Source organism: Oryzias latipes, chromosome 2 (genome assembly GCF_002234675.1).
Source record: "Oryzias latipes chromosome 2, ASM223467v1".
Lineage (NCBI taxonomy): Eukaryota > Metazoa > Chordata > Actinopteri > Beloniformes > Adrianichthyidae > Oryzias > Oryzias latipes.
In genome coordinates, this window is record NC_019860.2 from 5,940,278 (window position 1) to 5,966,437 (window position 26,160).

General features: G+C 40.3%; 3 protein-coding genes across 9 annotated transcripts in view; 2 read left to right on the forward strand and 1 right to left on the reverse strand.

Moving 5' to 3' along the window:
* The window catches only part of LOC101172629 (zinc finger protein 436-like), a 1,005,429-nt gene extending 982,094 nt beyond the window's left edge, over window positions 1–23,335 (reverse strand). Inside the window, exons 1-4 of one of the 4 annotated variants that reach the window (XR_002874574.1) lie at window positions 22,885–23,321; window positions 19,376–19,834; window positions 7,880–8,042; window positions 7,221–7,634 (exon numbers count right to left, since the gene is read on the reverse strand). Coding sequence is in view for 3 of the 4 variants with exons in the window: in XM_023962280.1 (XP_023818048.1) it covers window positions 10,582–11,822; window positions 19,376–19,834; window positions 22,885–23,056 (1,872 nt within the window). In the remaining variant the exon portion in view is untranslated. The other 3 variants (XM_023962281.1, XM_023962280.1, XM_023962276.1) reach the window with 3 other exon arrangements.
* The window catches only part of LOC110016657 (zinc finger protein 502-like), a 970,715-nt gene that overhangs the window by 891,572 nt on the left and 52,983 nt on the right, over window positions 1–26,160 (forward strand). The gene's annotated exons all lie outside the window — the stretch shown is intronic.
* The window catches only part of LOC105355262 (NACHT, LRR and PYD domains-containing protein 12), a 517,064-nt gene that overhangs the window by 339,051 nt on the left and 151,853 nt on the right, over window positions 1–26,160 (forward strand). The window lies entirely within an intron of this gene.

A 26,160-nucleotide genomic window follows, 5' to 3' on the forward strand; every position in this document is an offset into this window, starting at 1 on the left:
TTAACATCCTAAAATTAACATCCTTAGAGACATGTGACTGACAAAAGAAAAGATCACAGACTTGATTCTTACCTGAAGATGATTGACAGCGTGAACCTCGCAGCCGTAGACATTAGCGCACAGCGTTCAAAGTAAAAGTGCTCACAAACTACTTCCGGGTGACCGTGTGTCAGGCGAAATGTTAAAAAAATAATTTTAAAGTTCATTAACAGTTTGCTGCATTTTTTATTTGATATATAAATGGGAAATACGTGGATTATTATAGTACATTGTTGTTTGGACGATAAAATCCGTCATCGCTTCATTTAAAATACTTTTCAGTTCAAATGATTGACAAAAATCATCCAATCAGCGTTGTCCCATAGTACCTGCCTCTTCCGGTTTGGAAATGTTTTTCATTTTTGAAGATTTCGTTTTGTTTTCTGGAAATTCAGTGTTCTGAAATGTTTTTCATTTTTTAATATTTCATTTTTTTCTGAAATGTTTTTCATTTTTTAATATTTCTTTTTTTCCTGGAAATTAATTTTGTTTTCTGAAATGTTTTTTTTTTGTCATTTTTGTTTTTCAAGTTTTGGTTTCTGAAATTTTGTTTTGTTTTCTAAAATGTAATGCTGCTTTTTAAATTTTTTTTTTTTTTTTAATTGTTGTTGTGATCTTAAAAATGTTTTTGTATCGAGTGATTTGTTGAATGCTTTGCACTTCAGGGCCACCGTAGTATTGGCATGAGGTCACATTTATTTATTTAATCGAATATTTATTTATTTATTTAATCATGAACAGTATAGGACTCCATAGTTTGTAGAACTGCATCGTCTCAGTAGGCCTCAAACTGAAAGCTGTCTGTAAAATTCCTGCCGCCTGTTTGGATCTAATAAATGCTCTTTTGAATCAACTCTGTGTTTTCTATTGATTTCTGTCTTCATTCAATCTTTGACTCACAAACAGACTTGAATCTTTAGCCTTCCCCCTCATCCTGTTCCAGCTGTTCTAATCTTCACATGTTTGGTTCCTTCTCAGTAGAAATGGGTTGGAAAAGAGCTTTGGAATGTTCAGGTGGTGCTGATGTCTTTCTAGATGGAGGTGGGCAGAACAGATGAGAGCCCCTCCCTCCTGATTCAGAGGGGAACAGTGGGCAGCAGCTGAAAGGAGGGAGTGGAAATGGGAAAAGTTCTCTGCATGTTTCTCCTTTCAAAGAACAGAGGGACACGACTCCATGAACAGCAGAAGCTAAAGAGTTGGAGAACATGCCCAAAGCTGCAGCACCACCTTCAAAAAGATGCTTCCTCTTCAGGCTCCGCCCCTCCACATCAAGAAAGATCAGAGTTTCTGCTATTGGAGCTTTTAGGGGGTCAGATCTTTAAAAGAGAAAACAGGAAATGAAAATATTTGACAATCCAGTTGATGAGAAGCTGCAGAAAGACTGAAATCCATCAGATTGTAAAAACGTAGAGGTGGTCCTTTGATGATGATGATGTGATGAAGATCAGACGCTGATGTCACTGATGTTCTGGCTGTTGATGGGCTGGATGTGGGTCCTGGTGGTGCTGAAGAATGAAAGATCCTTCTACCTGCAGTCATTCCTGAAGGAAGCTGATTGCAGCTGTTCTCTCCTGACAGATGGAATGATGGGAAATGAAGTTCATGTTGAAGTGTGGTCCAAGCAGAACAGAAAGGTCTCACCTCAAAGTCAGGACTTGGATCAGCTGCTGTTCTCTGGGAGCGTGCACGTGCTGCTGCATGTGCTTCTGTCATGGCGTTCTGGATGAGCTGCTGAGGTCTGTTTGCATCAAGACTCTCAGCTGCTTTAGTCAAACTGCTGAGCGATGGAACAATGGAGCCGTTTCTGAAGGTAGAGGATCAAACATGATGGTCTGCATCCGTTTGCTTCAGGAAGTGGAGGTTTTTTAGAGTCTCCAGACTGTTTCTGAACGGCCAAAGAAAAGCAGCTGATGTGGTTCTGTCTCCTACCAGCAGGGAGCGCTCTCAGCCGGACAGAACAGATCCTCAATGCTGCTCTGAGAAGGACTCTTCTGTTCCAGAAGCAGACTGTTCACATCCAGGAGAATCTGGACTCCAATGAATCCCAGAGAATCTCCTCTCTGCTCGATACGCCCCCTTTGTGTCTAGAGGTACCTAGGAAGGCATAACATAAAAAGTAAAGGTTTGGCTACCAAAGTTGACTGTAACAAAAAGCACCAAACAAATGTCTCCATAAAATGACAAATTTATTTACAAATAAACAATCCAACAATAACTAAAAGTGAAGCTAAAAGGCTTCAGGGTGAACCAAGGCCAAAATAACAAACAAAACCCCAACTAACTGCAACATGTAATCTTACCTGCAAAGAAAGAAAGAAACAAAGAAATCAAAGACAGAACGCTAACCTAAAACAGGAGAAAACATGTACTAAACAAAATGGCGGTTCACCCCATTCACTTAAACGAAATCATAAACCAAAGGACTAAACAGAGTGGGCACAGACAAAACTACAAACTACGAAGAACTACGAATACAAAATACTAAAGTTCAACACACAACTTAACAGGTGGTGAAATCAAAAACAAAATGGAGAAGAGGGCCAAGCTGCAGTGGAGACTGTTGCAGCAAGGCTCCCTTCCCACCGGCTGGAGGTCCAAGTGGTGGCTTTGAAGGTTGCCTCCACCGGCTTGTCCAAATGGAGGCCACACCCTTTCCACCACACCTGAAAATAATCACAGACATACAAACAAAGATCCAAAAAAACACAGAAGTCCCACTCTGATACAAAAATAACACAAAACACAGAGCAAACAGAACCAAACAAAACCAAATAAAACCTAATACGGCCACAGCCGTAACACTGCTGTTTGGACACTTTGACCAGCAGAGGGCAGCAGAACTTTCAGCAACTCTGGATCTGATCCCACAAAAACAATCCATGGATGATCAGATTTCAGAAGATTTGAAGGATCAAAGACAAAGATGTTCTGAAGAGAAGATGTGAGAAGAAAGTCAAGAATGAATCCACTCTGACTTCTCCTCATGTCTCTGAAGCTTGTGTCTTCATGTCTTCACCTCAGAGTTTCTTCTGGATTCCATGTGGATCAATAATATTGATCATGTTCTGTTGTCATTTTCCATCAGAACTTCAGGCTTTTCTCTGCTGATGATCTCTGAGCTGAACTTCTTGGAGGAATTCCTGAATCTGGGATTTGGAGCAAACAGTCAGAACAAAGGAGGTTTCCATTTCTTCCAAGCTCTGCCAGAAGAAAAGAGCTGAAGCTTGAAGCTGAAGCAGCATTTGCTCAGAGAATCTGTCCTCCAGACCAACAAGTCCCACCACAGCCTTGAAGACGTTTCCAGAAGCAGCAGCAGACTGTGTTCCCATGACGATGCTGAAGTCAGCTGCTGCTCTGCAGGAGAAAGTCTGCAGCTCCTCAGTCAGGAAGCTCTTTCAAGCTCGTGCACATCTGTCAGTGCAGCAGCAGAAAGCCTGTTTCCCTGCAGGAAGTCTGAGACTTTTCAAAGTAAGAGCCTCATGTTGGCAGAGATGGGTTGGATTCTTTGATGCTCCAGTGTCTTTTTGGATTCAGGATGAGTTCATGCAGATCTAGAAATCCCACCATGATGATCATCCTTGAGGAATTTCAAAATAAAAGACTTACAAACACCACATTCACTGCTGGATGATAAATACATTTACTATTTATTTTCTGTCACTAAATCATATTTATCAATAAATCCTTGATTCTGAATGATGGATCTAAAGTTGAAAAGAAGTCAAAGTGCTGACTCAGCACAGATCAAAGGAGACACAGATGATTTCCTGGAATGAAGAAAACATCAAACATCATGATGTGATCTGGAACTGAGCTGTTCTTCAGAAGATCCTCCCAAACATGGAAACTGTTGCTGCAACACGTGAAGGTTTGGTTCTGTTGCTAGTGAGATCTGATGGATCAGAACCAGACTTCTGTCAGCTGGAACTGGGGCTTCTTCCAGACCATGACATGTTGTTCAATAAAGTTCATTCCAAAGCGTGACTGATTCATGAAGTGGTTCCTTGAGCCGTGAGTTTTGCCAGCAGCAGGAATCCCTGAGAGTTAGGAGACAGTTTGTGGAGAGAGTTTGTAGATTTAGGAGAAACCAACGTTTGAAATGAAACCAAAGTGTCCTAAACCAAAATCACTGAGCACATCTCAATGTTCCACAAACAGTCATTTTCCACAGTGGACCGTCACCACACACTTTACAAGACAGTTTCTCACAACTTTTCTGACAACAAATCCTGAAATTGTTCCATTCAAGGAAACATTGACTAATATTTGTATTGATGCTGTTTTCCATCTGTGTTTTCAAACCTGCATCAAGAATTAGCTCATGTTTATTGATTCACTTTCTGTGGAAGTTTGGCTTCTCTGATGAACCACCAGAGGGCGACAGAGAACTGTTGAGATTATTAACACAACAGTCAAATATTTCTTTTCTATCTATTTTACACAGAAATACTTTAGGTGTTTTACTTTTTGATATTTTCCCTAATTTATTTTAAAGAAAATATCGTCTAACTGTAAACTCCAATTCAAACATGCTGACAAAACAAAGACAGATTTCCTAGAGATTTCCTAATTCTGCTTCCATGTGATCACATGAAAACAGTCCAATGTTTTGGATTCTTCTTCTTCTATATCATTGACATTAAAGCTGCAGCTCTGTCACCAGGAAACAACATGTGACAGGTCCCAGTTTTTGGTGGAACACCGTCTCTGTGATGCTACAGACGCTGCTAAAACACAGTGGATTTCATTCTGTTCTATGTAGAAAAGACTGTTTGATTCATGTCTGATGAATTCATCTTGGAGTATTTATCCTCCACGTCTAGAAGTCCGCTCCGTGAAAATCCTGTCCGACTTTAAAGCGGTCCGTGTTTCCATGGTGACAGAGGGAATAGTGCCGTTTGGAGGAAGTGCGGCTGCGCAGTCCGTCACTGAGCACCGTCACTGCCTGGACCTCTTTCTGGGTCCTAGTGCCCTAAAGGTTACAGCTCCTGGTTACACAAGAAAAAAGTCCATTCTAGAGGCCACTCTGACGTCATCATCATCAAAGACAGCGTTACCTAGCAACCATACCAAGACCATAGCAGCTATAGAGGGAAACACAACAAACCATCAACGGCGGTTAAAGCAGTCAGACGTTTGTTCTGCAGCTCAGCAAAAATCTCTGCTTTAGGTTTTGGGGAGAAAAACAAAGGAAAACACACGGAGAAGGATTCTGCAAAGGAAATCCCAAGTTCTATTGGTAAGTCAGCGTCCTGGAAACATGCTTTGTTGGTTCTGAAGTGGCAGGAATGCAGACTTAGATTGGTTTGTTTCCTTGGATTCTTCAGATGGATTCAAGCTGTAAATGTTGTCAGCATAAAGCAAGTTTGGACTAAACTAAAGCAGAAAGTGGCTTTGAAGATGGTCAGGAGAAATGAGGGCTTTTTTCAGGAATTCTTGGAAGAGGAGGACTTCTCCAAACAACCAGAATCTAGGAGGAGGTTTTTTCAGCATTGAGATCAGGATTTAGCATGAGCTTCAATCCCATTTTTGTTCAATCCAAATGTTTACCGTCATATTCAGGAGTTCAACTCTGAAAGCCACCATGACATCATAGACATTAAAGACCCTGTTACCTAGCAACCAAACACAACAAACTGTAGACTATTCAAACTGGACATTTTGGGGCAACAATTCTTTTCTAACTCAAGTTTTGATGAAAAATCCAAATGATGGAAACAGATTGTGTAAAGGAAATGAGGATCTATTGGTGAGTCACAGTCCTGGAAACATGAGTTGTGCTCTGATGAAGACGCCTGATCCAAATGTGGATTTTTGAAATGTTCTTCATGAGATTCAAACTGATTGAAGCTTTGAATTAAAGGTGTCAACACATTTCTGCATTGGATTCATTCTGTTTCAGTGTCTAAGGTTGGTTTTGTGGCAGAAACCAAGTTTTTGTTGAACAGTAGCGTTTGAAAAAGCAGAAAGTGGCTTTGAAGATGGTCAGGAGAACTTCTTTGAAGAGGAGGACTTCTCCAAACAACCACAACCTTAGAGGAAGTTTTCTGAGCATTCATAGAATGCTTTTACAATGACTCATCATTTTCCACAAGAAGCTAATGAGTTTTTCCAAATGCATGCTGGATATTCTTAGTTCTAGCTTGGAAAGCACTTTGTGGGATTTCCCTGGAAAACCTGCTTTATCAATCATTTTGGTCTCTTTTTCTTCTTCTAAGTTCCAGCTTGGTGAGTGTGCAGGTCGCCATGGCAACCACTGTCCAGGTCAAAGGGAGGACCACGGCCATCCAGTCTCCAGGCTTTTGGATTGATTTGGATTTGATAAACATTTGTTTCCCACATTTTAATAGTAGAATTCAACACGGGACATATAGTGGATTGTAAGAATAGGAACAAAAACAGCAACAACAAAATAATCCTCCTCCCCTTAAAACATGCATTTGACTCTGAACAAGTCTAAAACAAATCCAAGCAAAGACCAGCGCTGGGACTCCTGCTAGTTTCTTTTAGAAGAGCCTGCCTCTTCAAAACATAGAATGTTCAACAACTTTCCTTCCTCTTTCGGCTTCTCCCATCAGGGGTCGCCACAGCGAACAAGTCGCATGGTAAACTTGGCAATGTTTTTACGCCGGATGCCCTTCCTGACGCAACCTTCTCAAGCCGGGCTTGGAACCGGCACAGGGGTTGAGAAGGGAACAGGGAGCAGCCCGGAGTCGAACCCTGGTTTCACGAACGGAAGGCGCCGCGAACCAGCACGAGCTAAACCGGCTCCCTATAGAATGTTCAACAACTAGAGCTAAAAATGTCTGTTGGTAGATTTCTGGATGTTGGCCGTATCCCAGCGAGCAAGGCCAAGTCAGCCCCATATGGTTTCAAAGTGGACAGAAAATGTTTTTAGGAGTTTCTAGAATGTTCAACAACTAGAGCTAAATGAAACTAGTGCATGAAATGACAAAGAACTTCCTGTTTGAAAGGAATCTCATGATGGCTTCCACCTGTCTCTTTGCTTTTCCTTTCTTTTTTGGGTTTGTCCTCTTTGGGAGGTTACACAAAACTGCACTTTAACCCAGAAGGAAACAACAACCGCTCCACAATCCCTGAATCCCCTACAGCTTTTATCGAAACATTTACATTGACCATTATCACACATTTGATTGCATTTTCTCGTTTTCGTTTGTTTCCAAACAAATGTTGTCAGTCTATCAATGCTCCAACATCTTCAAAGGTTTTTGGTCCCAAATCCAGAGTGGAGCTGGTAGGACGTGATCATTTCAGCCTCAGATTTGGGATCTGTCATCTCTCTGCCACCGTGACACCGAGTGATGATTTCATGCTCCAAAGCGGCCCGATCGCTGGCTTTAGGGACTATTCCAAAAGCTTTCAATGATGGCGGGGAATGAACATTAGGAACAGATGACGGCTTGAAATGTCTGCTGTTGGTTTCTGATCCAGACAGAAATTCAATCAAATGTCTGTGAATCCATGATTTCCTTAGAATCTTTGACTCTAGATTCAGATCCATCTGGTTCAAAGGATGAAACTGCAGCTAAAAGTCTTTCAAAAGTCCAAATCCTCAAAGATGAAACAGAAAGTTCCTAGAAAGTCAAATGAAAAACAATCAGATTGTCTTAGATAAACCCGTTTGGAAGTTAAAGCATAGAAACAAAGAAAGTTCCAAAAGCTAAAAGCCTGAAATAAAGAAAAGTCCAAAGAAAAACAGAAATCCCACATTTGGATCAGTAAAGACATGAATTCTCCAGAAACATCCAGAAACAGCTCTGAGCAGCAGCCATGAAGGGACTGAGAACAGACGGACATCAAAGCAGAATCCAAGCAGCACCTTCATCCTGATGAAGCTCCGCCCTCTGACCTTCAGCAGTCATCTCCAGGCTCCGCCCCCAGTCTGTGACGGCTGGATGATGCTGTCCTCCACCTGCAGCTGGACCTGGATGTTCTCTCAGACCATGTGGCCTCATGGATCAGAAGGTTGAGGGTTCAAGTCCCTTCATGGTTGAAGTCAGACAGAAAGTGAAGAAGAGGGAACATTCAGAGCAGTTTCTGTGCTGTTTGCTTCCTCATGAGTCACGTCTAGATCAGGTCTGGATCCCAGTCAGAAAGTCATCAGGAAATCTGCAGATCAAACCTTCATTTACTGAAATGGAAAACATCAACTGACTTTCTACAGATTCTACATCCATTCATCAAACTCCAACAGGAAGAAGATTTACAATCAATCAAATCTGTTGATTTCCTGACAAACGTTGTTTTCTCTTCCTGTTTGAATGTTTGATTGTTTTCAAACATGAAGAGAGTTTTTTTTCCTGTTTTTAGCTTGAAATTTCTGTTGAAATGTAAAGGTTCATTCAGAATTCCCCAGTGGCCTCATGTTGGAGGAGGGGCTTCATGAGATGCTGCTGGGGGCGGAGCTTGAACACACACCGCTTCCTGGAACCCAAACTCAGGCTAAGTGGAGGTAAAGTTGGGATTTCTGGGGCCTGTTTCAGAAAGGAGGTTCAACCAATTCTGAGGTTAAACTTGAACTCTGAGTTGGTCAATCGAGAGATTAACAACTCTAAATTTTCTGTTTCAGAGCAGCTGATCGGAGTTAGGTCAATCAACACTGAGTGGACTGATTCAGAGTTAAGCGTGCGCACCGCGACTCTAAGAAGCCATTATCAATGGAGCGCAGATATTATGAGTCACCATGGCAACCGTGAAAAAAAGAGGTCTGCGTATTTTTCGCCAGCTGAACTTGACGTGCTGCTGCAGAGTTACAGTGAATATGAGAACATATTCCAGAAGAAAAGCAACATCGCTGCATCTGCAAAACAGAGACAGTTAGTGTGGAAAACATAGCTGCTCAAGTTAATGCGTAAGTTTGCATTTAAATCATTGTTATAAATATTGGCTGTAATAACTTTTTAAATAGCGTAAGATGTGAAATAAAAAAAAAGCGATATTTAGGTGTACTTTTGAAGTGTTATTCCTGGTGTAATTGTATGAAATGCTGCAAAGTGTACAGAACCAATCTGGGGGAAAATGCATTTAACGTCGGTAATGTTTAGAGGACTTTTTTGTTAACCTTCCCCTCTTGCAAACGTTGGTCAGTTTAATATTAATACATTCAATTGTGTTTTTAAAAGTGAACTTTTGTCTACCCTTGTATTGATCGAGTGGTATAGGTTTATATGGGATTAAGAAAGTAAGCAGTGCTAGCAAATTGTGTTTCCAAAAAGTAATTGTTACATTAATCTAATTCAATGTCCCTGATTTCATTTTCATGTAGATGCAATCCTGCAGGAATTAAAAGAACATGGCAGCAGCTAAAAATGAAGTATAAAAACATAATTCAATCAGGTCAAATTTGAGCATGTCATGGATGTAGGCTTTGTTGACAATATTTGACATATGAAACATCTACATAGCAATACATATCTAATGTTGTTTTCATTGTATATATGTAATTGACTGCAACGAAAAACGGTAACGCTCAAACAAAAACGTATGGGGAAATTACAAAAAAATCGAGACTACGTCTCAAAATCCTCGCACGACGTAAATGTAACTCTCTACGAATTATTGCAGCCTCCTCGTCTATTGGGTCCTCCAAAAAAGGACAAGCCATTCTTGTCACTTAGACCGTCTCTGTGTGACGTTAATTTGGGCAATGAAGGTTAAAGCGAAAAATACTGCTTCATCTTTAAAAAGGGGAGGGGACCGGCAGAAACCTTGAGTTTAGGGAATAAAACCTGCTCCCTACCAGGTTAGGTTCACAGCATAAGTAACCATGGACACTGACTCCGAGTATAAGTTACCTCTCTTTCAGAAACGGGTTTGAGACTTACTCTGTTTACTCTGGTTTAACAAACCTCCCATTCTGAAACTGAAAACCCAGGGTTTCCCTGATTTCAGGGTTAACGCACTCAGAGTTTACACTTAACCTCCTTTCTGAAACAGGCCCCCATTGTCTATTTTCATTACACATAGATTGAAATGTATTGATCATTTACTTTGTTGCTTTTGATATTTGTGGCTTAGAGATGATGAAAACCTAAAAAATCTGTCCAAGAAAGTCAGGATAAGACAAGACAAGACTTTATTGATCCTCGGAGGGAAATTCAGTTGTTGCAGTAGCCAAACAAGAAATATAATAGTTAAAATAACAAAGCCAGTAAAAATTAAAAAATTAACAAAAAGTTGAAGTAAAAGTACACATCATAAATCAAAAAGTAACTCCAGCAGCAGTTTCAGCAGTCCTAAACTGTGTCATTCTATAGTCTAACTGCTGTTGGGACAAAGGACCTCCTGTAGCAAATCATATATGAAAACAACCAAAGTTTTTTTTCTCCAAAAATACATTTCTACACATTAAATACTCACTTGTAACTCCCTCTAATGAAGTTACTTCGTCAATATGGTATGGAGCCCATCAGATTTTTCCCCCCTGTAAAATAAAGTCTTCCGCTGTAGTACTGAGGTTGAGAGGGTGAACTCTTGTCAGAAATGTGTAGAATCTAGAGTTTACACGAAATCCTTACATTATCAAGAAAAAGTCTTACAGGTTTTCAGGTTCTTTTTGAGATTACATACATGACTAAAACTTTTTTCACATTCTTTAAACGAAGAAGGCTTTTCTCCTGTGTGAGTTCTCATGTGTGTTTTCAGAGTACATATACGACTAAAACTTTTTTTACATTCTTTACAAGAAAAAGGCTTTTCTCCTGTGTGAGTTCTCATGTGTTTGTTGAGACTAGATGAAAAACTAAAACTTTTTTTACATTCTCTACAAGAAAAAGGCTTCTCTCCTGTGTGAGTTCTCATGTGTTTGTTGCGAGTAGATACATCACGAAAAAATTTTTTACATTCAATACAAGCAAAAGGCTTTTCTCCTGTGTGAATTCTCATGTGTGTTTTGAGATGAGATATACGACTAAAACTTTTTTTGCATTCTTTACAAGAGAAAGCCCTTTCTCCTGTGTGAGTTTTCATGTGTCTTTTGAGACTAGATACATCACGAAATTTTTTTTTACATTCGATACAAGAAAAAGGCTTTTCTCCTGTGTGAGTTTTCATGTGTCTTTTGAGAGTAAATATACGACTAAAGCTTTTCTCACATTCTTTACAAGAAAATCTCTTATCTTCTGCATGGATTCTTATATGAATTCTGAACAGAGATATGTTACAAAAGCTTTCACCACATTCTTTACAGATATAACATCTTTCATCAGCACCAGTTTCCATGTAGTCAGGCGGATTAGTAATTATTGTTGAGTTTTTACCAGACCTGATAGAGGAAAGTCTCTCTTCTTTTTGAGATTGTTTGTATTTCTTACCAAGATTTGTCTTCTTGGAATTTTTTCTAAAATCCATGTTAAACTGACTTTCTGACATGTGAGAGCTGTCCACACTTTGGACATGTCTTATGTCTCTTCTCTTCCTCTGATCTCTGTTCTGTGGGTCTGTCTCTTCATCTGTAGTTGATGTTGATTCTTCATGTTGGTTTCCTTCTTCACCCTGACTATCACTTACATTAAAGTTCTGCTGATTGTTTAGATTGGCTTCACTGTTCTCATCTTCCTTAATAGTAGGAATCTCCATCAAGGTATCAGTCTCCTGCTTCAGATCAAGCTGATCTTCCCCTGGTTCCTCTTTCATCTGTGGAGGTTTTGGTTCTTGCAGTTCCTCTTCTGTTTGTGGAGGTTCTTGTTCTTCCTGTTCCAGTCTAAAGTTCCTCTGCTGGACCCAGAGATCTTCCTCTATAGTCATCCAACACTGGGGGAGGACTGCAGGGACACAAGAACAGGTCCTTTTATATGCTATGGTGACTTTATTTATTGTTAAGTACTAGGGCTGCACGATATGAGGAAAACTTGCGATATGCGATATTAGTGATCAATATTGCGATAACGATAAATTTGCGGTAAATAAACAAATAGAAAAATAAACAAAAACATCATTCCCATTTCATTGCAACAGTTTAAAAATTATACTCCAAATGACCCTCGTCGACATGGGGGACAAACATCTAACATAATAGGCCTCCATCTGATTGGTCAACAATGGGAAGGCGTCCATCTGATTGGTTAAAGCATAAAGGGATTTATTTGATTCGTTAAATGCTTCAAGCTGCTAGAAGATTGTTTTAACACATTTTGGGTTTGCGATTTATTGCGATACTCGCCGTCTTTTGCGATATGCATATTGCAGAGCTGGATATTGCGATAACGATAAATTTGCGGTATATTGTGCAAGCCTATTAAGTACCAATAAAAATTATTGCAGTATCATTCAGAATATGCACAATTAAAAACTTTTCATTTTTTAAATACTTTGCTTGTTTTCTTTAGCACAACAGTATAAAACTGTGCTGAAAAAGCCCCCCCTACACCTCCCCTCTATAAGCAGAGCTGCTTCAGTCTATAACCTGTAGTCTGAATCAGTTAAAGATAGAAACTAATAATTTCCCGAATACAAGCGGCTGAAATGAGCTTCCTCCGTAGGGTGGCGGGGCGCTCCCTTAGAGATAGGGTGAGAAGCTCGGCCACCCGCGGAGAGCTCGGAGTAGAACCGCTTGTCCTCCGCATCGAAAGGAGCCGGTTGAAGTGGCTTGGGCATCCAGTCCGGATGCCTCCTGGACGCCTCCCTGGAGAGGTGTTCTGGGCATGTCCCACTGGGCGGAGGCCCCGGGGAAGACCCAGGACACGCTGGAGAGACTACTTCTCTCGGCTGGCCTGGGAACGCCTCTGGGTTCCCCCAGAGGAGGTAGAGGAAGTGGCTGGGGCAAGGGAAGTCTGGGCATCTCTGCTTAGACTGCTGCCTCCGCGACCCGGTCCCGGATAAGCAGAGGAAGATGGATGGATGGATGGATGGACTAATAATTTCTTTGTTTTTTTTTAAGGAAATGAAACTGCCGATAAATAATTCATAAATGGTACAAACAAGTATTTAATGTCATCTAACTGTATACTCAAATTAAATCATGCTGAGATAAATAGGACAGATTTACTAGAAAGGGGACAGAGGGATTAACAGAAAATGTACTTTTAACCTGATTCTGTCTCCAATTATTTGTATTTTAAATTATAAATAGGAAAACAAATAGAATCTTTTAGATTCATGACATTATTGACAGTAAAGATGCAGGCATCTATAGTAAATGTTTGACACAAACTTTTAGGCTTATTTCAGCACAACACCAGCTGTGTAATGTTAGGAATATGCTGCTAATAAAGTTACATTCACATGTCTGTTATTGTATTTATTTTATTTAGAAATCACCTCCAGGACCGAGGTCTGGGACCCCATGAATCAGGGTCAGAAACTTGCCTGTGGTGGTGTTGGTGGGTGTGTTTATGTGCGTGTGTTAGCCTGGAGGTGATGCTGGCAGCGCAGACGGTAAAAATGTGTCAAAAAGAACTTAAAAACGTAAAATAGAATGTAAAAATCTTTTGCTGTAAAGTTTGACATATTAAATCACAACTGATAAATTAGCATTTGCATGTGTTCATTAGAGTTACAACCTCAAATCAGTGATTTCAACTGCTTGAATCTGCTGCTGGAAATCACAGCACGAACTACAAATACATTTCAAAAGAAAAAATATGTTTAATTTCCTGACTTTTATTCAGAAGTGATCTCTTTGAGGTGTAAATGGAGACACGGCAGAGAGACAGCTGCCAAGAGACCGTTGTCAACAAAGTGCAATGTCTGAGGAAAGAACATTCTGTAAAAATCAATATTCTCTCTAAAACAAATTAATTCCTACATTTAAATGGTAATGAAGACTCATCAGCATATTCATGCTACAATCAATACTTTGTGGAAAAAAGTCAATATTAATTTAATTGTATGTATTTTATCAAATTTTAATAGAGAAATGACTCATAATAAAGATGCTCAATAGCTCAGAAGATACTGAAGCTATTTTCACCTTTTCAACTTTCTGTACTGACTAATCATGACCCTGTTGTCCTACTATAACAAAGATTACTGTATGTCAATCAATTACTTTTTTTCCCCAAATATGGATCATGATTGGTCCAAAATGCTTAATAGCTCTAAAAAATACTGAAGCTGACAACATAATTATCTGATATAATCTTTGTTGTCAATAACAAAAACAAATCTAATCACCATTTTGAGCCAGGCAACAGTGTTTAGTCAGGTGGTCTGAGTCACGTTTTTAGGGCAACCAGTTGCTAATCCCGATAAGCTAGTTCAAAGTCCACGTCCCCCATCACTGAAAGCTGCTCAGAAGAAGCTGTTTTCCCCGGGGTTCCCCCCTCCTGGGCGGGGGCGGCGGGCCCCTGCCTCGCTCCTCCCTGGACCAACCGTGGGCCGGGCGGATGGCTGCCTGGAGTGCGGAGCGTAAGGCATAAGTATGCGTGTGAACACTATCTGTTTTGTGTACATGTCGACAGGTGGACATTTTTGCAGCTAGCAGGTGTGTTTATAACATTTGAGTGTGTGTGTGGACAGGCTCCACCCCTTTTTATTTTTTATTTTTTTATTTCTACATTTGAACCTTACCATAATGATTAACAACCAGTAAACTTGTTGCTTTATGCTGCTTCATGGTCTTATCCCCCTTCCCCTCCTATTATCACCCCCTACCCCCCTCTCTCTAACGTCCCTCTCTCTTCTTCCCCTCTTTCCTTTTCCGTCCAGTCCAACACCAAAGATTTTCAGACATGATTGAAATTAATAAAGTTTGGCCTCAATTACAAAAGGGGTTTATTCAGACATACCTTTGGTTTGTCTGAAGATTAATAACCCCTCTTGTTAAAGTAAAATATGTCCAACACAAGAGGCCCTCAGCTCTCATCTGTCTGCCCAGCTGTTGGACAGGACAAGTTAAAAAAAAAAAAAAAAAAAGAAGCTGTCAATCAAATGTTCGAGGTGGGGCCAGTGGGCACCACACCTTTTACTGAGGCATCTGATTGGTCAGTTTATAACTTGAATAACTGGCAATAAGGAAAAAATATTATGAAAAAAAAACTGAGATAAGCAACAAGATATTAGGAAAAATGTTTCACAGCAAGAATGGTAATTCTGTCTATTTAGAATGACTGAGTAACAGCTGCCTATTTTTCTATAGAGGTCTATTGGAGTTTGGTGACAGCAGCTACTTCATATTAGGAGGGGGGGGGGGTCTCTACTGTCCAGTGATGATACAGTCTATGCTTTTTAGCATAGACTTTTTGACAGCTCCTCGTGGTTTGACTACTCATTTGCCTCCCACTTGTTAAAGAACCAAATGAAATTGGCAAATTGGCTTCTGAGCTGCTCCGTGGTCAGGTGTGTGCCTTATTATCACAATGACAACATTCTTAAAAAGAAGAAATGCACAGGGGAGCTCAGCAACAGCAAACGGCCCTGGAGATCACGGAAAACAACTGAGGTGGATGAAGGAATAATTCTGTTCCTGGTGAAGAAAACTCCCTAAACAGAGGGTTTACCACAAGATGTTAAACCTTAGTGAGCCTCAAAAACAGGAAGGCCAGACTAGAGTTTGCCAACCAACTTCTAAAACAGTCTTCACAGTTCTGAAACAACATCCTATGGACAGATGAGACCAAGATCAACTTGTAGTCATGTAGTCAGAGTCATGGAAAGAGAAGAGAATGGAGAAGGAAAGGAACTGCTCCTGATCCTAAACATCCCATGTCATCAGTGAAGCATGGTGGTGGTAATGTCATGGCGTGGGCATGTATGGCTGCTAATGGACCTGGTTCTCTTGTATTTATTGATGATGTGACTGCTGACAAAAGCAGTAGGATGAATTCTGAAATGTTTCGGACAATATTATCTATGGAAGCATTTGTGTAGCATAATTAAAAATAAAAGACAATACCAGAAATGCTTTTTCATTTTCAAAATGAAGCCGCATTTGTTTACTCAAAATTAAAAAGAAAAAGCAATCCGCCAAACCGCTTTTTCATTTTCTTCCACAACACTGCTTATTCTGTCACTAAATTAAAATGATAAAGAAAATAGTATTTGACATTTCATTTTCAAAAAGTTATCTGGTAAATGTGTAGCAAAATTCAGTTAGAAATGTCTAATTTGACAATTAAAATGGATTAACAGAAATGATTTTTCATTCTAAAAATGTAACTGCATCATACGACTCACAAATGACGTTTATAAAAAAACTTAAAAATGCTTTTTCATTTTCTACTTAAAAACCGCTTATTCTGTGTCATAATTAAAATAAAAGTGCAAAGAGGGGATTGCATTTTCATTTTCACATCCACCCTGCGAATTGTGCTGCAAAACACAATTTCAGTTAGCATTTCCAGGGGGAGGCGGGGCGATGACATCAGTGCCTGTTGATCCAACCAGCAAACGCCAAAAGTTTTGAATGGTAAAATCAGTTAGCGTTGTTCAAGGGGCTGTAGCTGTCCTGGAACAGCAAAATCAGCATGTAGCCTTAGAAGACGATCTTCTAAATCAGGAGTGTCAAACTCATTTTGGTTTGGGGGCCGCATTCAAGGCATCTGATCCCAAGTGGGCCGGACCAGTAACATAAAAGCAAAAAACAGTTTTTGTTTGTTTTTTACTTAGTTGGAAGAAATGCCTCAACCAACATGGTACCCTAATCACTTATTACACATTCATTCACAGAGGCCAATGGATGTAAAATAAAATGCATTTCACTTAAAAAAAATTAGTTTATTTAATTTTATTCAGACTGAATATTTTACATCTGACACTGAAGCAATCCTTATAATAAACTCAAGAGGGGCTACGGAAAAAAAATGAAACACCTGCCTAAAATGTAAATGTGCAAATCAATGAATAATTAAACTTGCAAACATTTGTCAACATAACAAGAATTTGGAGTTATACTCCTTTCTCTCCTCAAACTTTGGCTAGCCGTCAATATCAGGATTCAGATCCTGTGCAGAGACAGATGTACTGTCATTCAAGTGTGCAAAACACAATGAAATGTCCAAAAATCCTTTCCTGGTTTCTGCCTGAATTTTGTGGCAACACCTGCTTTCTTCCTGAACTTTGATGGGCGCCATCATTGACCAGACTGACATCATGTGACCAGTTCACTCCAACATAGTCCAGCACTGTAACAAGAGAACTGACCATGTCATCAGCTGTTGTTGTGTCTATCAACTCCAGAAACTCAGCTATGACGGTCTCTTCAGCACCTCTAAGAAATGTGCACAGTTGTGCAATATCTGTATCTGTGCTTTCATTAGTAGTGACTGAAAATACAAAAAATTACTAGATTCCTTAATATGGCGCCCAAGTCTCCTCAGAGATGTATCTGTAATCATAATCCTTGACAGACTGCTTTTTGGGAACAAGACTTCTGCAGCCTTCAATATTTTTCAATATGTTCAGCATCTGCAATCAGGTGTCCATCACTGCTCCACCACTGACGACACGCTGCAGTAAATGCAGATGGTTGTCCAGCTACTAGTTGGTAAATCTTTCTCTTTTCTTAACTGCAAATGGTGAAAGTTTCCTCATTGTCTCATAGTGCTGCTGAATGTTATATTCTTTGAGAACTGCCACCTGTTGATGACATAACAAGCACGCAGGTTTTGCTTTCAACTCTGTAAACAAATAAAACTTTGTCCATTTTCCTGAAAACTCAGCACTTCACTTCAACCCTTTTTTCTTTTTGACAACATCTTGGTCATTAGGGTGTCACTACTGATCATTCTTATAACAATGTAACAGCAGTGGGGCTTGGTGAGAACCAAACTACATCTTATTCAAACACAGAGCCGTTAGGCTTCACTTTTGGCACATGCAAATATATGCATTTTCACCCGTTTTGCTTGGCCTTTGCTCCCCCTAGTGGCGAAATTGCGAATTTCGGTTATTTCGTAAAAAAAAAATCATAACTCGCCACAGGAATGGACTAGAAACGTGCTTGTTTTTTTTAAACATTCTTATAATTTTTACTCATCATGACTGGGCCGGATTGAACCTTATGGCGGGCCGGATACTGCCCGCGGGCCGTATGTTTGACACCCCTGTTCTAAATGTTTATCACCGTTATGATTATTATTAAGGGCCTGCTTGCTCATAATTTTTTTAATCTGCTAATCGGTCAGTGCTTCTTTCTTGGCTGCAAGAAGGGTCAACATTAGGCTAATACGTGCTAAATACATTAGCCGTGGAGGAACACATCTTGTTTGTTTCATTTCAAATCCAAAAAGGTTGGCATTGAGTCTCTGTCCCAATATTTATGGACCTGATTTTACATTTATCCTGTTGAATGCACCACAGTTAAGGGACACGTTGATTGGTCGAGATGCATTATGGGAAATGTGTGATGCACGATGGGATACATAGCATGTAGCCCTCAGATGTAAAGTTACTGCTAATTCCTAATGAGTATGTTCATGAAAGACAAGCTACTTCAACACGTCCTGAATATTATTATTCCTGTTTGACCTTAAAGTACAACACCCCGTACTGGCATTCATGACCAGCAAAAGAGCTCCGAGGCTAGAGCTTCAGAGCTCGTCTGCGGCCAGATGGACGAAAATAGCTCGTTAACTTAGTTCTGGAATGAAATAGAAATACTTGCATCCATTTTCTTAACTGCCAGACATGCCAATGAACCATAAACACCGGAGTCCAATCTCAATCATTTCATTCATTAGATGCAAAATGACTGACATGACCAAAAAAACAGCTGTGCAGTCATAAACATGTGCAACAGCTCGCAGATCCGCTTTGTGCTTTTCCCACTCATGCGCTCACGTTTCAACCACAGATGAGCCCACATCTCCGTGCCTGTCATCTCACCAGCAACAGTTTCAAAACACAGGATCATTATTACATTTTCATTTCACAGAGGGATACGTCTTTTTTCCCCCCATCTTTTAAATCGCCCGTTCCTAAAGACCGACATGGAAAGTAATGTACATTGTGTAAAACTTTAACGTTTTATTGAAAAGAAGTGGCATTATTTATATAGGTGGGCGGGGTCACAGTAACAGCACTGAGTAAATGGACCCCTTATGACCCCATTGGGGGGGAAAAAGACAATGTGAGAAGAAATGATCATACAAACATGATTTTTTTTCCAAGTCAAAAAACTACAAACAGAAGACAGATCAAGTGCTTCTTTTTGTCACCCCCCCAACGTTCCACTGTTTTTTCCTCTGTGAGTCGACCCCTAATATGTATTGTAGTGTTAGGAAGTGTGAGGTCAACATTTCTATAGATTGCTCAGAAAAGTGTTCCTACTGATTTTAATTGTTAAATTAGAGACTCTAGACTTTATGTTGGCTTCTTATATTTTTTTCTTGATTATTAGAGATTAAAACAAAATACTGAAGATCAGAGTCACACTGACCTGCTGACATGTGAGAGCTGTCCACACTTTGGATATGACTTCTGTCCCTCCTCTTCCTCTGATCTCTGTTCTGTGGGTCTGTCTCTTCATCTGTAGTTGATGTTGATTCTTCATGTTGGTTTCCTTCTTCATCCTGACTATCAGTTACATTAAGGCTCTGCTGATTGTTTAGATCTGCTTCACTGTTCTCATCTTCCTCATAAGTAGGAATCTCCATCAAGGTATCAGTCTCCTGCTTCATATCAATCTGATCTTCATCCTGACTGATGCAGAGTTCCCCTGGTTCCTCTTTCATCTGTGGAGGTTCTGGTTCCTCCTGTTCCTCTTTCACCTGTGGAGGTTCTTGTTCCTCCTGTTCCTCTTTCACCTGTGGAGGTTCTGGTTCCTCCTGTTCCACTTTGAAGTTCCTCTGCTGGTTGCAGAGATCTTCCTCTTCAGTCATCCAATGCTGGGGGAGAACTGCAGGGACACAAACACAAGGAGCCTTTTATACGTTTCCAGGACTTTGGGTTTTTTCAAGCATCAATGAACTCTGTGATCATTGAAGAAAAGGTCTGAGGAGTCTGGAAGACCACAAGAGACTAATGAAAATGAATATACAGTGAGGTCAATAAGTATTTGATCACCCTGTGATTTAGCAAGTTCTCCCACTTATAAAACATGGAGGGGTCTAAAATTCTCATCATAGGTGCATTTCCACAGTGAGAGACAGAATCTGAAGAAACATTCAGAAATCACGTTGTACGATTTTTTAAAATCAATTTATTTGTATATTACTGTGACAAATAAGTATTTGATCACTTGATTATCAGATTTCTGACCAGCAAAGATCTGCTGTTCTGCTTTTAAATAGTCCAACTCCACTCTGATCATGATTCTAAATTAGTGGCACCTGTTTGAGGTGGTTAGCCTGCATAGAGGCACCTGTGCACCCCACAATCAGTCAGAAGTCTAACTACCAATATGGGCAAAACCAAAGAACTGTCAAAAGACACAAGAGACAAAATTGTAGACCTTCACAAAGCTGGAAGTGGCTACGGGGCAATTGCCAAGCAGCTTGGTGAGAAAAGAACAACTGTTGGAGCAATTGTCAGAAAATGGAAAAGGCTAATGATGACCCCTCACAAGATCTCACATCGTGGGGTATCGATTAGGGGTGTAAGAAAAAAATCGATTCTGTAAAATATCGCAATAGTTCATTTGGCAATACTTGTATCGATTCAAAATGCTGCCAGATCCATGTTTATTTAATTATTTCTGAGCGTCCTTTAGTGTCTGACTCCTGCTTTCCACTTCACCCTCCGACCGCTAGTTGGCAGCAGAGCACACAGAGCCTCTTTAAACAGCTCTACTCTGCGCAAGACAACAGGAAGACGGCAGCCAGAGGCAGATTGTTCTGTTGTAATGAGACATGAAGCATTTAGTTTTTACTTGGAATGGATACCAAACAGAAACTCTGAGCCATGTTGCTGCCAGCAACATATAAAAACGTGGATTTTGGTGCTTTTTAGCGGCTCAGATAAATACGAGTTAAGCACGACAGCTAATGGCTAGGCTAATGCGACAAAGCGGGCTAAAGTTCTGCAGAACCTTCCAGCAATAGATTCAAGTTGAGCGACCTGATGGATCAGAGGGATGTGTACAATGCTCTGAAAAAAGGCCGACATCATGGCGAGGAGCGTTAGTTTACTTCTGTGTGTGAGAACTGTTGTTGCAAAGTTGCAGCAGAGAGGCAGAGCAGACTGATATGTAAACAAAGCACCTTCTTTGTGAAATTAAAGCAACTTTCCTTTTTGTCCTGCTGCCTCATCATCACACTTTGTTTCTGGAAAGAATGAGTGGGTCCCCCCCCCCCCCCCCCATACCCTTTATTTTTGAAGCACCATTCAGGCTCCTGAACCATTAAAAAGAACTGGAGAAGCTACATTAAGCAATGTTGAAATTAAACAGCATTTTATTTCCCCAATAGAAATGCTTTGGTTAAGGCACATTCATTCTTTGTTTTTATTATAATGAAAAACATTTTGTTGTGGAAATCAGACAATGTTGACTGTTCCCTTTCTATATTTTAACTTACCAAAATAAAAGCACTATGAATTGCTTTGGTAAATGCAACTTATATATGAGAAACAGTTGCAGTGCTTAACATAATGATCATTAAATAAACTGAATTTGACCATTTTATTACAGTGGAAGACATTAAATTCAGGTCGAGTTTATTCAAAGTCATATTTAAAGAAAAAAGAAAGAAAATATGTTTTGGTATAATATTGGGATATATATCGTATCGCGGGGCGCAAATCGGGATACATATCGTATCGCCAGACTCTTGCCAATACACACCCCTAGTATCGATGATGGTAAGGAAGGGGAAGAATCAGCCCTGGACTACACACAGGAGGAGCTGCTCAATGACCTGAAGAGAGCTGGGACCACCATTTCTAATGCTACTATGAGTAATACATTAAAACGTCATGGTTTAAAATCATGTATCGCACAGAAGGTTCCCCTGCTGAAGTCAGCCCATGTCAAGGCCCGTCTGAAGTTTACCAATGACCATCTTGATCCAGAGGAGTCATTGGAGAAAGTCTTGTGGTCAGATGAGACCAAAATAGAACTTTTTGGTTTTAACTCCATTCGGCGTGTTTGGAGGAGGAAGAAGGAGGAGCATCATCCCAAGAAGGCAAAAACCTCCTCACCTCAGTCAGAGCGTTGAAGATGGGTCGTGGCTGGGTCATCCAGCATGACAATGACCCGAAGCACACAGCCAAGAAAACCAAGGAGTGGCTCTGTAAGATTTCATATAGAGGTTCTGGAGTGGCCTAGCCAGTCTCCAGACCTAAATCCAATAGAGAATCTTTGGAGGGAGCTGAAACTCCGTGTTGCTCACCAACAGCCCCGAACCCTGACAGATCTAGAGAAGATCTGTATGGAGGAGTGGGCCAAAATCCCTGCTGCAGTGTGTAGAAACCTAGTGAAGAACTACAGGAACCATTTGACCTCTGGAATTGTTAACAAAGGCTTCTGTACCAAATATTAAAGTTGTTTAACTCAAGTGATCAAATACTTATTTGTCACAGTAATATACAAATAAATTGTTTTAAAAAAAACGTACAATGTGATTTCTGAATGTTTCTTCAGATTCTGTCTTTCACTGTGGAAATTCACCTATGTTGAAAATTTTAGACCCCTCCATGTTTTCTAAGTGGGAGAACATGATAAATCACAGGGTGATCAAATACTTATTGACCTCACTGTATGTGCAGAGGTGAGTAGTAACGTAACACATTTACTTAAGTAACTTTTTAGTGGATTGTTCTTGTGAGAGTAAGACAAGGCAATTTTATTTGTATAGCACAATTCGTCCACAAAGTAAAACAGGAAAATGATTGGTTTATCGCGCGGACAGTAAGTTAGTGTAGAACCACCACAGAGTGACAGGCGGGTACCCAAAAAGAAAAGCATGAAGCTCAAAGGGCTTCTCTGTTTCTGTGATGAAGGTCACATACCTATGTGGTGTAGCTGCAGCTGTGGTTTCCAGATGACATCCAGCAGTCTGCGCTGACGACAGAGCTCCTGCTCGTACTGGACGATGGTTCCTTCACAGAGTCTGCAGATTTCTTCAGCAGCAGCAGCTAGTCGCTCGTTGATCAACTCTCTCAGAGACTGAAGGGAAGACATGGTTCCTGCTCCGATCTTCAGCTCCAACTCCCACAAACACCGCCGTCCTCTTCACTGCAGCTCCGATCGATCATCTGCTAGTCTCACAATCACAGCAATCCACGTTGTCTTTCCGTTCAACACTTCTTCACTCATTTACGACACTTTGGAAAATGCTGAGAGTTCCCACACGAACCACGTATCGTCCTTTCTGTCCAAAAACCTAACAAACGTCCCAACAAAACAACACCGTCCTCTCAACACAAGCTAATGCTGCTCTCAAGCTAACAAGCTAACGCTGCTCTCAAGCTAACAAGCTAACGCTGCTGGCAATGAGTTATATCACTAGAGGAGACATCACGTGGTTCCTCATGGGAGGAGAGCACCGCCATCTTGGTGAGGTCAAGTTACTGCTGCAGTGCATGCATTTGAACACATTTTTTTACAAAATGCCACTTCATTGTGCGGGTTTCAACTGCCAAAATCAGATAAATTAGTCCAATAAGGAGGAAGGTATATCATTTCACAGGTAAGTATTTTAATTTTTTTTCTTTTAAGGCTGCAGGGGCTTTATTAATAGAACACATGTTGACGTGCATGATGTTGCAGGGCTATTATCAACATGCTGCATGATGTACATTTATTTTGCTGTCAATATAAATGTACATTTTATTTTGCTAAACCTGTATACAGCATACTAGCCTATTATAGTAATATAGATTTATACATTTCTGACTCAGTGACTGAACTTTTCTTGCAGGTTTCCAATGGATTCAGACTTAAGGAAAAAGTGGATCTTAGCAATAAAAAGAGCTAACCCAGATGCATCACTGTGGTACCAACTACGTTTAACAAAATGAAGTTTACACTCATGTCGACAGCATGTTGATAATACTAATAACCCGCAGCATCATGCATGTCGAAATGTGTTTTAGTAATGAAGCCGCTGCAGAATTAAAAGGAAAAAATTATAGTACCTACCTGTGAAATGTTATCCCTTCCTCCTTCGTGGACTAATTTCTCTGATTTTGGCAATTGAAACCCCCACAATGAACTGGTATTTTGCACACAAAAAAGTGTTCACATGCATGCACTGCAGCAGTGACTTGACCTCACCAAGATGGCAGTGCTCTCCTCCCAGGAATCACGTGATGTCTCCTCTAGCGATATAACTCATTGGTTTCTTCTCTATGGAGTGATATATCTGCTACCACGTTGCACACAGAACTTTCTAATTAGCACACTAAAATTTCTAGGTTGCAAGTGAAAATATTAAATATTTGCTGTTCAATATTTTTTTATTCTGCTTTGATATACAGTATTTTTTTTCTTTTTTGTCCTATCTTTGATTTTGCTGACCACTTTGAGCGCGACTTAGCGTGATATGACTGCCAGCGCCAAAGTTCTTTTCGCATGCGTTGTATGTCATCTCACTTTTTTCCTATCTTTGCTGAGTTAAGGACATCAGTGTGCTTCTGGAACACATACAGAAATAGTCGCTTGCCAGGAATCGACACTGAAGGAGTATTCTAAAGATTTTCAAACAGAGTTGTGTTTGAAAAAGAAATTTTTTTAAGTTGATACACAAGTATAGAAGCTGGAGTTGGCTAACTGCCTGACACGTGTGTGTGTAGCTGGTTTTTTCTTCCCCGACTGCTTCAAGGAGTGGACTGCATCCTTCTGGATCAACGCTGAATCCATGCTAGTGCTGTGGCCTCACCTGAAATCCTGCTCACCTGTTTCCCCAGACTCACTGCTTCGAACCAGAGTGGTAAACCTGCATCTCTCATTCAGGACGTGCAAGTAATATTTTTTTCTTCAAGCACAGTTTTTCTCCTATTGGAGTTTTTTCCCAATTTTTTCATTTTTTTGTTCTGAGATCTCAGAATTTAAGGACTTGGGTTTAGAGTGTTGTTGGATCCAACATAAGTTTACTAAGAAATACTGATTAAGAACTGATTAATTAATTTATGTTTGTGATTTATTGATCTTACAGGTTCTGTCGTTGTATTGTATATGTTATATATAAAAAAATAAAATACACGCCCTTCTCACCCTCCGCGGGTGGTTTCTCCTCCAAGCTCGGGTCCTCTACCAGAGGCCTGGGAGCTTGAGGGTCCTGCGCAGTATCTTAGCTGTTCCTAGCACTGCGCTTTTCTGGACTGAGAGGTCTGAGGTCTTTCCAGGTATCTGTTGTAGCCACTCCTCCAGCTTGGGGGTTACTGCCCCGAGTGCTCCAATTACCACAGGCACCACTGTCACCTTCACTTTCCAGGCTTTCTCCAGTTCTTCTCTGAGTCCCTGGTATTTGTCCAGTTTCTCATGTTCCTTCTTCCTGATGTTTCCATCGCTTGGCACTGCCACATCCACCACAACGGCTTTCCTCTGTTCTTTATCCACCACTACAATGTCTGGTTGGTTTGCCATTACCATCCTATCAGTCTGGATCTGGAAGTCCCACAGGAGCTTTGCCCTCTCATTTTCTACCACCTTCGGAGGTGTTTCCCATTTTGACCTTGGGGTTTCCAGTCCATATTCTGTACACATGTTCCTGTATATTATTCTAGCCATTGATTGTGGCGCTCGATGTATGCTTTCCCTGTGTAACGCTTTTAAGATTATGGGACTAGGCGCAATAATCAGAGCTCGTCTCAGGGAGCCCAAGGTATGTAAATGAAAACACAAGACAGCGATGGAGGTAAAATGCAATCGATTGTATTAACAGAAAATTAAACATTTAAACAATACAAAAAACAAAAGTAACTTGGATACGGGTCTGAGTCCTATTAAGTTGTTTCCAAAATTCTATTGGTGATTATGTAGTTGAGTTTGCTGCAGCTGAGGAGTTGTTATTGAGGGTGGAAGCATCAGGATCTCAGATTTGGGTAGCTTGCCATCAAGTTGCAGATCAAAGCATACAAAAAAAAACCTGACCTAGAAAGGTTCAGAAAAAACAGAAGTCAAGAATTGAACAAAAGCAAACAGTCATTTCACTGGGTGTACTGAAATAGATCAGATAAGCCATCATCATTTTAGAAAAGCAAAACAGGAGAAACAATATTCTTATCAAAAATCAAATAGCTGTTTGAAATTGAATTCAAAGTGTGTGTACATAAGTCGAACAA